The sequence below is a fragment of the Trichosurus vulpecula genome, chromosome 6, assembly GCF_011100635.1.
Source record: "Trichosurus vulpecula isolate mTriVul1 chromosome 6, mTriVul1.pri, whole genome shotgun sequence".
Lineage (NCBI taxonomy): Eukaryota > Metazoa > Chordata > Mammalia > Diprotodontia > Phalangeridae > Trichosurus > Trichosurus vulpecula.
The window spans coordinates 79522232-79540338 of NC_050578.1; the positions used below are offsets into that span (position 1 = coordinate 79522232).

Consider the following 18107-nt stretch of genomic DNA (forward strand, 5'->3'; position numbering starts at 1 on the left):
TGAATTAATGCATGGATCAGAGAGTCATCTCTTTTGAAATGGAAGGACCTTAGAGATTATGTAGACTAGACCAACTTCTCTATTTTACAAATGAGACCTTGAGAGACAAAGAGACTAACCTCAGGTAACAGAGAAAATAAATGGCATTGCTACAATAGGACCTATGTGTCCTGACTCCAAATCTGGGTTCAAACAGCAACATAGCCAGTTCAAACTCTCTGTTGTGGGCTAATGAGCTCGAATGATCTGCACCCAAGATTCTAAGTCTGATGTGAAATATAAAGTTAAGACAGAGGAATCACACCAATCAGACAAGCATTTAAAACAACTTTAATGGGTATGATAATAATTGGTATGTGGGATGTCTTACGACAAATGTGGTTACAATGACATGAAATAGCCAATCAACTTGCCCGCTTGTGTTCCCAGCTTTCAAGGACAGTTTTTCCCACCCCTAAGGAAAAACAAACCAGTTTTTTTTAATTCATTTGGTTTTCTCCATCATCCATTACAACCAATACTTTTAAAAGCAAGGTGTGAGTGATACATTCATTTGACAAAGAAGATTGAAGGCAAAGAAGGTGAATTATTGTACAAATTATCATCTGGTCCAGCTATGATCGGCTCTCTCTTCTGAGAGGAAAAGGATTGAGTCATGCATCTGTGCAAGAATGATAGACAAACAAGTGACATGGAATCCAAAGAAATCCCAACAAAGACTAGGCAGAAGATGGGATGTTCAAGTCTATATCTCAGCTGTCTTTGGGACTTAGGCCTCCTTACTATACTATCCTGGTATCTCTGGACCCTGCCATATTACCTGACCACTCATGTTGATCATGTTCCATGAGGCCACATTTCCATTTGAAACTAGAGATTGTAATTCAAGGTTCCAGGATACCCAAGGTTCCTGGGATACCCAGCAGTGGTATCCTAGAAATCTACTGTATGACAGTGGGACACAACCGTGATGACTCTTAAATGACACCAGGATACAGCTATGCTTTTGCATTTGGAAGTAGGAACAAGAGAAACTGAAATCACTTACATGCCTATGTAATTCTTGGTATCTACAGTCATTTTCTCCAGAGGGTAGAAACACATTGCAGTTGTGGCTTCATTTATTCTCACAATTTATCTGGGAGGCGGGTGGGGAGGGAAGATTGGAGATGAGCATCACCTCCATTTTACAGAGGAATAAGCAAAAATACATACAGGATGGGCAATTTAAGCAGGATCACATAGAACGCATCAAAAATAGCACCCCTTTCTCCTATGTCTCAATGATCTAGGCAGGCCAGCCTATCTGCCTATTTATTAAACAGTATGACATCTCATGCAAATGATTCCCTTCATGGTTGGTACTATTTGTCACCCACTGGCACTGGTGATGTTCATGTTGAAGAGAAGTCAAAAGTCTGTCTCCCTAAGCCAGTCCTATCAATGATCGGCATGTTACAGATGGACTGGCTTCATTTCTTTGGTGAGATGACTTAAAACACACCAATAGTGATGAAATTCTTCATGATGAAATCAAGTCTTTCCCATAATGACAACAGGGAGAATTATTATGAGGATTTTTCTGAGAAGTGCACCTTCAGTCTGAGGTCTATGTCTCTGGCTTCCAGTCCCTTCGATGGACCATCCTCATTTGGGTTCAGGATGTCTCAGTCTGAGCAGCCAACTTCCTGGGGTTACTTCAAGTCTCAGCTAAAATGCCACCTTCTGCAAGAAGTCTTTCCCAATGCTCCTCAAGGCTAGTGCCTTCCCTCTCCTGATTGTCACCAATTTATCTTGGTTGCAAGTTTTTTCACCCATTAGTCTGTGAGCTTTTTGAAAACAAGGATTGATTTTTACCTTTCTTTGTCTCCCAGTGCTTAGCACAATGTCTAGCACATAGCAGGTGCTTAATAAATGATCATTGACCAATGGATTGACTAATATGGAATACAATTGGGACCCAGCATAAAAGACTCTCTGGTCACCTAGGTTCTCAATCTCAGTGTCCTCCCTCATATACAATGAACTGCCAAATCTAGTGGGAGTCATCTCCAGTCGTTCTGATTTATATCTCTCTGCTGGACCCAGATGGCTCTGGAAGAGAAAGTGAGGCTGGTGAACTCCTTCACTTAAATCCTTGGCTTTCTTTAAGATGTAATTTAAGTACTAATTCCTGTAGGAGTTTTTTTTCTTGTTCTATTATCTGCTAAAGCTATATATGTTAAGGCTGCCTTCCATCTCTGGATTTATCTGTGTGTATATTGTCTATCTCATTAGAATGGAAACTCCTTCAGGCCAGATACTTTTCACTTTTTATAGGTGTCCTCAGGGCTCAGCTTATAGTAATTGCTTAATAAATGTTTGTTGATTGATTCCTTAGGCAGAGTCTTAACTCTCTGGTAGCTACTTAAAACTTCAGGGACAGAACCCAGCATCCAGAGGAGTTAACACCTCTTGGCTAAAATGCTGCATGGGCATCTTAAGTGAATTTCCTTGTTGTAACATGGTCTTTTGCTTCCCAGAGTGGGGTTCTGGTATTCCTTTCTTGCTCCTTAAATGGTCAAGACCCCTGGGAGTCAATGAATAAATCAGCTAACTACCAATTTATTAAGTACCTACTATGTGCCAGGCAAAAGACAAGCATGAAACAGGTTCTGTCTTCAAGGAATATACATGTTAAATTTAGAACAGTGAGTCTGGTTGGGTAGGGGAGGCAGGAGAGGAAGAGGTGGGAGTAGAGACGTCACCAGGAGGGACTTTGGTCAGAACAGCCACTTATCCCATTCTACGTTTATCTATAAAGACCCTACTAGGCACATGCAAGAAGCTTCATGGCTGACAAGTAATGTGAAGACTATGCTTTCTATTATTCCTGGAAAGATGAGAAGATAAAATGGGGGAAAAAGATTTGTATTTTTTCAAATTGTTAGGTAGATGGAGGACAAAGAAATATGTTAATCAGAGGGTCTTTGTTTCCTGTTGTCTTTAAAAAATAACCTCTACCCTCTAATAAGTGGCTCCTGTCCTCTTTATCCCTACCGAATCCTTGTAGTGAAGGGTTATGGTGGCTGAACGCTCTATTTTGGCACCTGAGCAATTCCACTTCTGTCCGGTGGTGGGACAAAAGATGTAGACTGGGCGGCTGCCCGTTGTTATCATTTAGGGGCATAGTACATCATTTGTTGGAGGCCAGAGACAGGGAGAAGAGCATAGAGTTCCTGTACATGAAACATGTTATTATCTATCAATAAGCTCCTTGAGGGCAGGGACCGGGTTTTTTTTTTTTTTGCCTTTTTTTGCATCTCCAGAGCTTAGCACAGTGCCAGGCACAAAGTAAATAATAAATGCTTGTTGACTGACTGAAATAATACATGATCAGATTACACATTCTCTATGTAATTTAGATTGTGCTCCTCACAGGAGAGGAGGTGATGACATGTTTGAAAACAGGTACAAAGTAAATACTTTAATAAATGCTTGTTGATCAACTCAAATAATACCTGACCAGGTTTCACATTTTCTATGTAACTTAGATTGTGCCCATCACAGGAGAGGGGGTGATGACATGTTTGAAAACAGGTACAAAGTATATTTGTATCCCACCAGTATATGGTTATTGTAAAAATCAGTATGGTGATTAAAGCTGTTGTTAAAAAATATTATTTATTTATGTGGGCCTCATTTTGTCCAAGTGAGCGGCCTTTTTTTTTCCATTTTATCTTCTCATTTTTTCAGCAATAATAGGAAAGAGTAGTTTTCACAAATGATTCCATTTCCTTAAAAGGGTGCTGGTATTTAATCAAGTTTCTTTATGCAGGAAATAAATACATGCCCTGGCTTGTCCATACAGTGGATAAGAGGAGAGTTAGCAAATGCAGGAGCTAGGGGCCAAGAAATTAGTTGATCACACTGTAAAGTCCCTGTCAAGAGGGATGTGTTGCTGAGAAACTGAAGAAATGCCTTCAGAATGCATCCGCAGCTGACCTCGGTTTACTGAAAGATAGTAAGGCCATGGCCAGCTACCTCACGGGCCCATGGAGAAGGTTCTATGGAATCCTTCAGATAAAGCGTAGCCCACAGCATACCCAGAGGTCTCTCTGATACTGCCTTTTCTGCTTCCCTGCCCCAACATCCAAATATTCCTACAACTCCAGGTGGGCAGGCACCCTCACTTGTCTCCGTCTCCTGCCTCAAACTAAGTTCACCTTAAAGACCCTCGTTGGGCCCATCAAAAAGCTTGCAAATGCATGGGCTCTTCCAATGGAAGTTGGATGCCTTGGGCATCCTTAATCTGGGACACCTTGTGAAGCAGAGTACCAAGGAACACGTCAGGATCTGAAACTCACTTGTTAATTCTGCCCCTTGGCAGGCTCCCTCCTTTCATGCGCTTTCTATTTTGATCATTCCTTAATTAGGAGAAGAAAGAGCCTGCAACCATTTCTGCAGAGCTGCAGCTGGGATCCAGGACCAGATAAACAGAGATTAAAAAGGAATCGGTGAAACATGGGCATCTGCAGATGAAAACCCCTCTAGTGATCATTTTCTCAGGCTTTCTTTTATGGAGATTTAATATGATTTCCCACATAAAAGTCATCCTTACTCCCCCAAAAGTACATCCCTTCTCCAAAGCAGCCAGGGTGGTCTGAGCTTCCATGTTGTCTCATTTAGTCGAGATTCAGTTTGGATTCACCTAAAAATGATAGCTCTTTTTTTTCCTTAAAGAGAAAGGAAGCAGAAACCAGAAGAGAAGAAAAATAAAAATTAAAAAAAAAACCCAACCTAACAATAAAACCAACAAAGCAGGCCACAGGATTGTCATTGAATGCATATCAGGTAATTAGCATTAATGCTACTGGATAAGCACTTTTAAATTAAAGAACATGTATGTCCTGTCCCATTCCGTGTTCCTCTGTTAGGAGTCATCATAAAGTGGGTTGTTATAGTTGCCCCAGGATCCATAGTCATGGTCATCCAGCAGCCTTCCGTAGGAAGAATGCCTGGAAGAAAAGGGAAATGAGAGGGTTTGGTTACTTGGAGGTGGCCCAAATTCTCATCTCATCAGTGTCTATTCTCTGCTGTGGTGAAATTATAATCAAGCTCTCAGTGACATCACTGTCCCTATTCTACCCTCAAGAAATCCATCCTACATTATTCTGGGTATTATTTTTGGTAAATCCTATTTAGAGAATCTACCCATCACCTCCTTCCTTAGCCTTTTAATATTTTAGAGGCTCTATGGCAGATGAGATTGCCTACCTGTTATCCATTGCCCATGCCTCTTATGATACTTCTGAATCTGAAAGCTGAGAAAGTGTAAGCCTCTTAGCCAATTCTTTTCACATTCCTTCCCTGATGTCTTCCACACTTCTTACCTCCAGTTCTATCACTGGCTGTTCTCAGATCAGATAGCCCTATTTGAAAGGGAATAGCAGGGACACTAAAGGTACCATCGATAGCAAAACTAAATAGTTGGATTAATGGGCCCCTTTCACATATGACAAAAAGGTAAAGCAAGGATGGCCATTTTCACTATATTAGTTATAGCAATAAGACAAGTAAAGGAAATTCAGAGAATTTGCCAAAAATTACATAGCCAAAGAGGAAACAGGTAGGTAGGTGGCACAGTGGATAGAATGCCAGGCCTGGAGACAGAAAGACTCATCTTTCTGAGTTCAAATCTGGCCTCAGACACTTACTATCTGTGTGACCCTGGGCAAGTCACTTAACCCTATTTGCCTCCATTAACTCATCTGTAAAATGACCTACAGAAGGAAATGGCAAACAACTCCAGTATCTTTGCCAAGAAAACCCCAAATGAAGTCACAAAGTGTTGAACGTGACTGAACAACAATAACAAAAGAGGAAAGAAATAATTCCTTTTTGCAGATGGTATGAAGGTTTACTTAGAGTGCCCGAATGGGCTAACTAAAAATTAACTGAAATAATTTATTTTGAACAAAATGACAGTATGTAAAATACAGCACCCCAAATTTAAAAAAAATCTTTCTGTATCTTACAAAAAAATCAGTAAGAAGAGATAGAAAAAAATCACTAAAGAAATAAAGACCATCAAATACTTGGAGATATATTACTTGCTCATGGTTGGGCCATGCCAACATAATAAAAATGACAATACCATCTAAATTGATTACTTATCCTGTGTCATATTAATGAAGCTTCCAAAGGGTTACTTTATTGATTTAGAAGAAATAATAAGAAAACTCATTTTGAGGAATAAAAGGTAGAGAATTTTATGAGTATCAGATCTCAATCTACACTACAAAACAGCAACAACAACAACAAAACCAAAAACAAAAAACCTGTTGGTTAAACATTTTAAAAGGTGATGAAACTCAGACTGAGAAATGATAGGACATGAATGGATGAATGAATGAAAGTATTTCTTAAGCATTAAAGTAATTAAAGTATTTCTTATTGTGCTCAGTGCTGGACATGCGAGTACAAAAATTAAGACATGTCTTGTCCACATGGAGCTTCTATTCTAACGAGGGAGACAACACATACAATTTAGTGTTAGACTGGAAGGAAAAGTTATTTTGGAAAGCTACAGGTAGTATGAGTTGTACTGTAACGGTGTAAGAAAGGATGAAAGGGACAGGTTCAGAAAGACCTAGGAGGGCTGTTATGAGCTGATGCAGAGTGAAGTGTACAGAACCATGACAATGATTTATATAATGATTACAACATTGCAAAGAAAAACAACTGGAGAAAGACTTAAGCACTCTGGTCAAAACAATGACCAGAATCCAGAAGACCCCTAATTTAATCAAGCTTCCCACCTGTTGGTAAGTGATAGATGAGAGGTATGGAAAAAAATATTTTCAGGGAAGACCAATGTATTGATTTTGTTTGCTTGATTATATTTATTTCTTACAGGGGAGGGGTTTAATTTTTCTTTGTTGGGGAGATATTTGCAGGGGTAATCAGAGACTTAGTGGTAATAATATCCCTTCCTTTATAAGAGCATTACAACATTAAAAAAATACACAGAAGCGAAAGAGAAATTCAGAATGAGACACAGAAAAGCAGGATAGTGTTGGAACTGAGTTAAAGTTAATATTTAATAATAGCTAGCACTGACATAGAGCTTTAAGGTTTACAGGGTGGTTTGCAGTATTGTCTCCCTTGTTGTTCACCACAACCCTGGGGTATAGGAGCTCTTATTATCTCCACTTGGCAGATGAGAAAACTGAGGCAGACAGGTTAAGTGACCTGTCGAGGATCATACAGCTAATAAATATCTGAGGCTGGGTTTGGACTCAGGCCTTCCTGACTCCAGGTCCAGCACTTTATCCACTGCACCACAGAACTGCCTTTACATTAAACAAATCAAGCTATACACAATAGATATTCAGTGTCCTTTTTTTCTGTCCATTTTACATAAGGGAACGTTCATATTTGTGACTGTCAAATGTATAACAAGATAAAAAAGTTAGAATAGGCATATGTTGTAAATGTTTGGGCTATGATTACAGCCAGTTATGGTAGCATCCACATCATTGCTGATAGCAAAGGTGCTTTTGTGCCCACGAAGATGAAGTCCTTGACAGAACTCTTGGTGGCTTACTTAAAAGAGAGTGGCCAAGCCTTAGCCTTCAATCAGTGTTAATTAAGGCACTCTCTACAAGGAGGGAGGCAGCTTTCTCCTTAAACTGAAAATAGGTCTACATTTAGAGACAATGACTGTGACCATCTAAGGTGGAGGTTGCTTCCTTGGCACTAAGAAACAGGACAATGGAAACTCCCCCAAATTATGAGATATTTACAACCTGAATCAAATAGAGCAACCTTCCCAAGCCAGGAATATTAACTCTTATTATGCCATTTATCTCCTCCTCCTCCTCTCTTCATCCTCTTCCTCCTCTCTCTGCTCCTCCTCTCACCTTTCTCCTCTTCCTCCTCTTCTTTCCCCATCATTCTCTCCCTCTTCCTTCTCCTCCTCATCTTCTTCCTCTTCCTTCTCTTCCTCCTCTTCCTGTTCTTCCCCTTTCCTTCTCTCTCTCTCTCCCTCTTCTTCCTCCTCTGTCCACCCTGGAATTCTTGCTACCACTGAGCTGCATTTTTCAAATACTGAGGTGCCTTATGGGACCCAGTAGTAGGTAAGAATCAGAACTGTTCTTTTCCATGTGCTTCAACCAAATGCAGCTCAGATTTCAGCTTGAAATTGTTCCCTAATTTAGAAACAAACACTGATAAAAGTGGAGGACAGGATGTAGGACATGGGAATATGACAAGAGATGCCTAATGATTGCGCAAGTGTCTCAAGAGGAAGCTGGTATTTGGGAAGAAATTTCAATCCAAGACAAGTCAACAAGCATTTATCAAGCATGTACTACTATGTGCCAGGCACATAGATGAGAAGATGCTAGAGAAGATGAGAAGGAACGGGATCACTTGTGCCTGTCCTGGGGGATCCAAAGGAAAGTGACAGTGGCTGTCCTAAGGAGCTCACAAGTTGATGGGGGATACAGCATGCAAACAACTATATTATGCAAACAGCATACAAGCAAGATATAGGGTAAACAGAAGAGTATCAGTATGATGGCTGAGGGAAGGCACTAATATCAAGGGGAAGGAAGAAAGGGAGGTGAGATCTTATCTTGGACCTGAAGGAAGTCAGGGAAGTAAGAAGATGGAGAGAAAGGAGGAGAGAATTCCAGGCATGGGGGACAGCCAGTGAAAATGGCTGGTTAGGAGATGTAGTATTATGTTCAATCAAGGAGGCAGTGTCACTGGATTGAAGAGTATGTGTTGGAGAATAAGGTGTAAGAAGACTCAAAAGGAAGGAGGGCCTGGGTTAGGAATGGCTTTGAATGCCAAACAGAGGATTTTCTATTTGATCTTAAAGGTGATAGGGATCTACTGGACTTTATTGAAATAGGAGGGAAGGGGTGATATGGTTAGACCTGCTTTAGATAGATCAGTTTGATCATTGAGTGGAGATTTGATTGGAGTAGGAACAGACTGAAAGCAGGAAAACCAACAATTTCTCTATCGCTTTAAGTCTAGACAATCAACAAAACAATAAATCAAGCCCTGATTTGTAATATTTGGTAATTTCCAAGGTGTAAATGCACACTCCAAAAGTTTAACAATCAACTCTTGCTAGCTGGCTCGAGATGGCTCTGTCACACCCCAGAGGAAGGCCAGTCAGCAGGTTGTTGCAATAGTCTAAGAGACATGATATGGATTTGTGACAGGGTAGTGGCAGTGTCAGAAGGGAGGAGGGGCCATATTCCAGAGATGCTGCAAAGGTGAAATTGACATGCCTTGGCAATCGATCAGCGAATGAGGAGTCAAAGATGACCCCTAGGTTGCAAGCCTTTGGGAACTGGGAGGATGGTGGTACCCTCAACAGTAATAGAAAAGGGGAGAGTTTTGGGGGAAAGATAATGAGTTTACTTTGGCATATATTGAGTTTAAGATGTCTGTGGGACATCTAATTTGATGTGTCCAATAGGTGGTTGGGGGATGCAAGAGCAGAAGTCAGGATAAATGTTAGGATTGAGAATCATCTGTTTGGGGATGATAACTGAATTCACAGGAGCTAATAAGATCACCAAGTGAAATGGTGCAGAGGAGTAACAGAAGAAGGCCCAGGATAGAGTCCCATAGGACACCTATGGTTAGTGCACATGATATGGATGAAGATCAAGCAAAGGAAACTGAGAAAGAGTGGTCAGACAAGTAGGAGGAGAACCAGGCGAGAACAGTGCCATGAAAATGTAGAAAGAGGGTTGTATCCTCCTATGAAGGGAAAGATGGTGATCAACAGTGTTAAAGGCTATGGGGAGATCAAAAAGGATGAAGACTGAGAAAAATCCATTTGATTGGGCAATTAAGAAGTCACTGGTTACTTTAGAGAGACCTGTTTCAGTGGAAGGATGAAGTCAGAAGCCAGAGTGTAGAGAATTAAGAAGAGAGGAAGAGGAAAGGGAGTGGGAGCCCCAATTATAGATGGCTTTCTCAAAGAATTTAGTTATGGAAGGGAGGAAAGATATGGGGAAAAGCTAACGGGGATGAATTTATCAAGTGAAGAGGATTTTTTGAGAGTAGGGGAGACAGGTGTTTTTGCAGGTAATAGGGAAGTAGTCCATAGACTACTGAGGATTAATGAGAGCATGGACAATGGAAGGGGCAATATATTGGAGGAGATAGGATGGACTGGGACGGCTTGAGCAGGTAGAGGGTTAGTTAGCCTTGGTGAGGACTTTTCATTTAGGGCAAGGGTGAAGGAAGAGATAGTAGCAAAAGGCATCTGAGTGATACAAAATGAGGAGGAGGAGGAGAGAAAAGAGAACTCTTAGAAAATGGCCTCAATTTTTTTCAGTGAAATATGAAGTAAATTTCTCAGCTGATAGGGTGTGGGAAGGGGGAGCAAGGTGAGGTTGGAGGAGGGATGAAAAGATTTAGTAAAGTCATTGCGCTGAATAGGATAGTGTCTCAGAGAGGTATAAAAGGATTGCCTTGCCACGGCAAGGGTGCGGTTAAGATCATGTAACAAAAATTGGTACATTTTGTTATTTTCTCCAGCTCTATTCAGTTGCATAAGAATAGGCTTGAAGGCAATGGATGGTAGGAGTAATCCAAGGTTGGAGATTGGCAGGGTGTGAAAAACAACAGAGTAAGGAAGCAAGTGACTCTAGAGTAGGGAAGCATCCATAAATGAACTAGTTCACCAAGAAGAGCATAGCCTGTGCAAGTTCGATCTTCTGGGAAAGAGCAGAGGGGTGGAAGGACTGGAAATAAAGTTGAGGTTGAAGACTGTTAGACATTGCAGGGCAGAAGGAAAGGTGAAACGATGATAGATTATGATCAGATAAAGGAATTGAGAGTTCATGAACATGGAAGTGGAGTGCTTGTGGGTGATGGCAAGATCCAGGGTATGACCATCTTTGTGTGTGGCTGAGGTGGGGTAGAGAACGAGGAGGTCATGAGAAATGAGTTACATTGAAGAACTGGGAGGTTAGGTTATTTGAAGGAGTGTCAATATATATGTTGAAGTCCCTTAACATGCATCTGGGAGTTGGGGAGGAGAGAAAGGACTAGGAACCAGGCACTGAACTCATTAAGGAAGGAAGGAAGCAGAGTATCTTGGAGGTTGGTAGATAGCAGCTACCAGAATCTTGATTAGCTGATAGATAAGGATTGAATGAACCTCAAAAGAGGAGGAGAGGTTACTGAGTGATGTTGGCAAGAAGAGAAGTCTAGAAATGGCAGTGGGGGTCAAGGAATATTCCAACTTCTCCACCATGACCAACGAGTTGGGAGCATGAATGAAACTTCAACCAAAGGTGGAAAGGGTGGTCAGGGATATCATATCATCATGAGGTCTCAGTGAATGCAAAAAGGAAAGAGAATGAGAAAGGGAATGGTTTAAGATGAAAGGAAGTTTATTACCAATGGAACTGGCATTCCAGAGGGCACAGGGCAAAGGGTGGTTAGCTTTAGAGTAGGAAGTTATGGGGTAAAATCTGTAAAATGAAGGGGTTGAATTCAATGGTCTCTTATTTGTCTCTAATTCTAAAGCCTATCATCTATGAATTGTTTCTCTGACAGTAGTGATTTATTTTTCATATCCACACATTTTAAATGGTATTTTCAAGATCTACAGTCTTAAGTGTTTTTTTCAAACTGAGTCAAGGTTGAAGTATGTTAAAAGATGATAAGATATTTAGAATGGAAGGGACCTCAGAAGTCTTAGCATCCAACTTTTTCCTTTGAGGAAGTCAGGGTCTGGTGAGGAGGTCAAGATATTTATCCTATGTCACACAGATAGAAAATAGCAGAGTCAGAATTTGAAACCAGATCCTTTGACTCTGAGTCCAGTGTTTATTTGCTATTCAACCTTGCTGGAGAGGTAATATGGCATAGTGGATAGAGAACTGGTCCTGGTTTTAATCTCTGCCTCTCATACATACTAGCTCTATCACCTCTGGGTGGCCACTTATTCCAAGTAGTTTTCTAAATCTCTAGGTTATGGACTAAATGCATTAAAGTAGAAAATTTCTACACCGCGAGTTACTCACATCAGTGAAATCACGTGTATAAACTTAAAGAAAATTCACTAACATTTATAGAGCCTTCTATGCACACCATTTCATTTGATCCTTGTAACTCTTATGGCATAATGATGTGACTATTTTTACAGCCCATTTTTACAGATGGTAAAACTGAGGCTCAGAGAGTAGAAGAGATGACTGAGAGAGTGCTAGCAAGCATTAGTAGAATTTAACAGGTTTCCTTCCCCCCCCCCCACTAGGCCAGTGATATTTTCATTTGGTTATGGAAAAAAGTCACCTTCATTGATTTTTGGTACGGGATCTCATTTGTCATAAACCAACAAGTCTCAGAAAACAGACTAGTATGCTGTACTTTTTGCAAATTTGGGAAAAGGTAAAAACGGAATGAATTTCCAGTTGAGGCAAGATCTAACCTTAGGGAAAATACCTTTGAATTACTAATAATTTCTGAAGCATTTCATAAGAGCCTATATGGATGAGTAACTTTTTCTCAATTGGTGAGGGGGAGGGGAGGAACAGGGGGAAGTCCAAGAGGCTGGAGAACAAAGATTGAAGGGATTATATTGTGGGTTTAAGATCTGTGAGGGCCATTAACCTACCGCTTCTCTTGCCTAAATTGTTTCTGGAGCAGCAGAAAGGGTTTTTCCTTTGGGGATTTCTGTATGAGAGATCTGGTCACTTTACTTTTCTTGGTTGGAGATCGATAATGATACTCCATTTCCATCCCCAGGAGAACTGGCATCATCGGAGTAGGGAGGGATTGTGCGAGGGAGACAACCACGACTCATTTCAGTTTGATATTTCATTGACCTTTTCCACCGTTGATAAAGTTGGCTCAGAAAAACTATTCCGTTCTCTTGGAAATTTTATAAAAATTTAATCAGACATCAGAAACAGCTAAAACAAGTTTAAGTGTTCTGTTAATGAAACTTGAAGATTTTATTTTCCAGCCTTTTCTAGCTGGGGGGTGGGAGTGGTGATAAATCAACATAGAAGAGGATAATAATTGTTATTGTGGTTTCTCACCCTCTACCCCTCCTAGTCATTGATTTGAGATAGTTTGTATTTATCTTTATCCTTGGCTAGAGTAGTTAGTAGGGTTTCCTCTGGAGTAGAACAATACCAGAGATTCTACCCTAGGAGCTCTTAACATTTTTTTTTGTGCTATGGATGCCTTTTTGCGATCTGGTGAGGCCTATGGACCCATTTTCAGAATCATGTCTTCAAATGCATTAAATAAAGTAAATATGATAACACAGGAAACCAGTTATATGGAAACACAGTTATATAAATATGAAAAAGGTCATAGATACCAATTTAAGAAGTCCTGAAATACACCCTTGGTGGGGTGGGGCTGTGTGTGTGTGTGTGTGTGTGTGTGTGTGTGTGTGTGATTGGTGGAGGAGGTTATGGTCTCAATCTTGCTGTAGACTCTCCAGGCTTGGAAAGTCCCTTGAGGACATCTGCAATGATCATAGATTCAGAAAGGACCTTTGAGGACAGTTAGTTTTTGCAGAATTAGAAGCTAAGACCCATTGACTTTCAATGACTTGCCCAATGTCATATAGCTCAAAAGTATCCGAGGCATGATATAGACCCCAGATCCAGTGCTTTGCTATTTAAGTTCAGGAAATTCTCAGCTAACAAATGAGCTAGGTGCTAAAAGTTTTTTCTAAGTGAGATATTTGAAACTTGGAAGGCCATTTCTTACAGAAGCTGTTATAAATGCTAGTTTGGCTGCTGGAGCACTTGCTAGAATCCTGTTTGACCCCTGTAGTAACTGAAATACAACATGGTTTCCGTGAAAAATATCACCAACAATACTATTATGATATTAATAAACAGCAAAACAATACAATTGAATATAACATTATTTATTTATTAATATTATTTACCTGAATGGGAAATAGTTGAGGAAAAGCAGATTTTATTAGAATTGCAGGAGGAAAAAGATTATGAAGACAGTTTCTGGGCACTTTTTATTTTTATTTTTGATTCTAGGTCTCCCCTATGTTGCCCAGGCTGGAAGAATAGTGGACCCTCACCAGTCCATAGGCACTCTGCTTTAATGTCAGACTTGGTGCACATACCCAATTACTGTGAGCTCCATTGCACCTCCAGAACTCCTAAACTCAAGCTATCCACCAGCCTTAGCTTCATTCATAGCAGGGATCACAAATGTGTACCACCATGCTTGGCCCTCTGCATACATCAAAGGAGTTAATCGCTTTCCTTCTGGACAAGACCCCTGTTTTTTGTGAACTTTTTTCCCACCAATATTTTGGTCTCTGCGTTTCAAAACAATTGGTTTCTTTTGCAATCCTATTAATTTTATTTTATCCATTTAAAAACATGATTCTGAGAAGGGTCCAAAGGCTTTATCCAACTGCCAAGGGGGTCCCCAACACAAAAATGGTTAGGAGCCCCTGTAGAATGGTGATATAGTGGCCTGGCCACTAGAATGAATGTCCATGGGGCTCACACTGAGGGGGATCTAATGTCTGGCAGTGCTGGCAGTAATAGGACTCCTGTCCCAAGATGGAACCCAATCTAGAGACATTTCCTTGATCTCCAGTAAGACAGAAAGAAGCAATCTTTCTTCCCTTTGCCATAATATTATTCTTTTTGCCGTAGTATTTTTCTATTTTGCCATATATTATTCTCTTATTCTATGCCTGGATGGTGTAAGATGAAATGCTAATTTTGCTTCTATTTTAGCACCCTGCCAATGGTCAATTCCTGCTGACATCTCAGGGACCTGAGAAATCAAGACACTTCAAAGAAACTTAGCAAATATTAGTGCCTTTCCTTTAAGAGGATCTCTAATTTATTCTGGCTATATTTTGTTTGTATATAGCTGTTCACATGTTGGAATTTAAGCTCTTTAAGGGCAGGGACTTAATTTTGAAAAAAAAAATTCTTTGTATCCCATCATTCCTGGCACGTAATAGGCACTTAACAAATTAGTTTTGGTTGTTTATTGCTGACCAGCAGTTCAGAGCTAGGAAACATGGTTCAGTTCATGAGGGAAAATAAAGCAAATGTTACCTGATTTTCAGATAGGCGGCTACCCCAAACACCAGCAATACCACTGCAATCACTGTCACGGTAATGGCTACGACGCTTCCTGCAAAGAAGGAAAAGGATGGAAGGGGAGAAAAAGACAAGGAGTTAATTGATTTGGGAAAATACATGACTCTGTTCCGTGCTTAACCCCATTATTTTCTCTGGAGAAGGCTGAAGCCCACCAGGTCATGTCTCTCATGCTATCTGATGCATGAAGTACAGGAGCATAGTGAGGTGTGGGAGTTTGTTTCCACTAATCAGGCTCTTCTACAAATTGGATAAGAGGCAGCATGTAGACCATCTGCTATGATTCATTGGCTGTCCACCATGTCTGGAATGCTCTGTCTCCTCATCTCCAGCTCTTGGCTTCCTTTAGGTCCCAACTCAAAACTTACCTGACCAGTCCCTCTAAATTCCAGTGCCTTCCCTCTCTTGATGATCTCCAACTTGTCTTGTCTATATCTTGTTTGTACATGATTGAGATAAATGATTACTGGTAACCAATGATTGGGGGAGATCCAGAATTCCTCCCTTTTTCTTTGAAGATTGAATTAACTTTCTCCTCAATCCTAGTCAGAGCCGACCCAACCTTCTTTACTCAGGTTTGGGTGGGGATAAATTCTTTGAATAGATTGTCCAAAGCTGGGCAATTTAGAAGAAAATGACATAATCAAAGTTCATTAGAATAGGTCCAGCCCCTTATTGTAATATTCATTTTCTCATTAATTGTTAACCAATCGGAGTTTATCGCCATCCTCTGGAACACCCACTTTTTGAAGGGTATATAAACCACAAGCTCTCTGCCATGATGGTTTTCAGCATTCAAGAGTGCCACTGACCTTTTTTATTGATAAAATTCTAGCCTCATTAATAGAGTGATTATATTACTCAGAAACTATGTCTCTTGAACTTTTTAAGTGTCACATAGTAGTCTGTATGTTGTCTCTCCCACTCAACTGTGAAGTGAGCTCCTTGAGGGCAGGGACTATTTTTTTTAATTTATTTATTTGGCCTTTCTTTGTATCCTGAGCACTTAGGACAGCTGCTGGCACAAAATAGGTTGGCATTTAATGCATACTTGTTGACTAACTGATGATGATTGTTCTTTCCTGGTCATTAATTAAGTACTAGTGATGAAATCAAGCTGTATATACAGGCTGGCCCTGGGATCCAAGAATAGGCTTTGGGAGTTCAGCTCATGTTTCTAGCTGGCATTGTCCATGTTATTTTGGACTTGTCATTTAAAATCTCTGAGTACCAGTATGGTAGAAACTGGACATAGACCAATATCTTACACCATTGACCAAAAAAAGGTCAAAATGGATACATGACCTAGATATAAAGTAAGATATTACAAGAAAATTAGTAGAACATGGAATATATTACTTATCAGACTTATGGTTAGGCGAACAGTTTATGAATAAACAAGACTCATGGTTAGGTGAACAGTTTATGAATAAACAATGATTACATTAAATTAAAAGCTGTTTGTATACATAAAAAATGTGGGGAAAATCAGAAGGAAAGCAGAAAACTGGGAAAACATTTTTATACACAGTTTCTCAGATATAGGTCTCATATCTCAAATATGTAAAGAACTTTGTCAAATCTATAAGAATATGAGTCATTCCTGGGGCAGGGGTGGGGAAGGGAAGAATAAAAAAAAAGAAATTTACATGATAATTTTATTCTATATTTAAATGAATAGCAAGTTATACATAATAGATTTACAGTTTCATGTGAAATAATTTTTTTGTTATACTATGGCATGGAAATACTTGTTTTATCCCATAAATTAAAAATAAAAATAAATAAAAATTAAAAAAAGAGAGACTATCTAGAAAAACATTGCCATTTCAACAGTTTTTCAAAGCTGCATTTTCTTAGGATATATAACATGGGTCTCTCACTATGTAAAGTATTTTGTCAAAATGAGTAAACACTGTTTTCTTTAGTTTCATAACATAATATATTAAAACTTATTTTGAATTTAAAAAATCTCAGGATGCCTCATTATCTTCATGCATAGACCTTGGTTTTTCCGATGACTTACATACAAAGGAACTCCAGGGAAGGAGATGGTGTATTTCCTAATGAAGTGATTGGTGTGTAGTAGGGGTTTAATGAATGCCAATTGTTTGATTAGTTATATGTTATATATGACTAAAATAATATAACTATTTCTTTTAAAAATGTAAACAAAACAGCACTCTCACATCTAGATGAACGGGATCTCCTTCAAAGAATAGATAGGTAGATAAAACATTTATTAAGTACTTGCTATGTGTCTGATACTGTGCTAAATTTTAGAAATATAAATACAAGTAAGCAAGACATCAAGGGTCAAGACATTTGGAGTACCATATTGAGAGATGTTGGAAAGGCAGAGAGCTGGGGGGAGATTATGAAAAGGCTAGGAAATGGCACGGAGGCCCCAGCCCTGGCAAATAAAGGCAAAATCTCACCTATCAGAAGTAGGTGGCTCAGTGGATAGAGCATGAGATTTGAAGTCAGGAAGACCTGAATTCAAAACTAACCTCAGATGCTTACTAACTGTGTGACCCTGGGAAAGTGATTTGACCTTTGTCAGCCTCAGCTGAGGATGATAATTGCAGCCATATGAGGATGGTAATAACACCTACCCCACAGAGTTGCTGTGAGCATTAAATGAGATAATATATACAGAAACACTTTGTAAACCTTAAAGCACTGTATTAATATTAGCTATAATGATGATGAAGGTGAGAGAGAGTATATGGTGAGTTGGGGAAGAATGAGTAGTCCAGTTTGGCTACAGTATAGGGTGTAGACAGGACAATATCTTGAGGTAAGTCTGCAAAGGTCAAGTTGGGTCCAGATTGTAGAGTCTTTAAGACTACACAGAGGCTGAGGTATTTGTATTTGATCTTATAGGTGATGGGGAGCCATTGAAAATTTCTAAGAAAGAAAGAGGCAGTGTGGCTTCTTTCAAGTTCCAACTAAAATCCTTCTTTCTGT

General features: G+C 39.7%; 1 protein-coding gene across 1 annotated transcript in view; it reads right to left on the minus strand.

The window, feature by feature from the left end:
• Window positions 1-310: 310 nt before the first annotated feature.
• PARM1 (prostate androgen-regulated mucin-like protein 1) overlaps window positions 311-18107 on the minus strand; it is a 135178-nt gene continuing 117381 nt past the window's right edge. Inside the window, exons 3-4 of the mRNA XM_036762703.1 lie at window positions 15093-15171; window positions 311-4997 (exon numbers count right to left, since the gene is read on the minus strand). Coding sequence (XP_036618598.1) covers window positions 4913-4997; window positions 15093-15171 — 164 coding nt within the window. The 3' untranslated portion in view covers window positions 311-4912. The remainder of the gene's footprint in view (window positions 4998-15092; window positions 15172-18107) is intronic.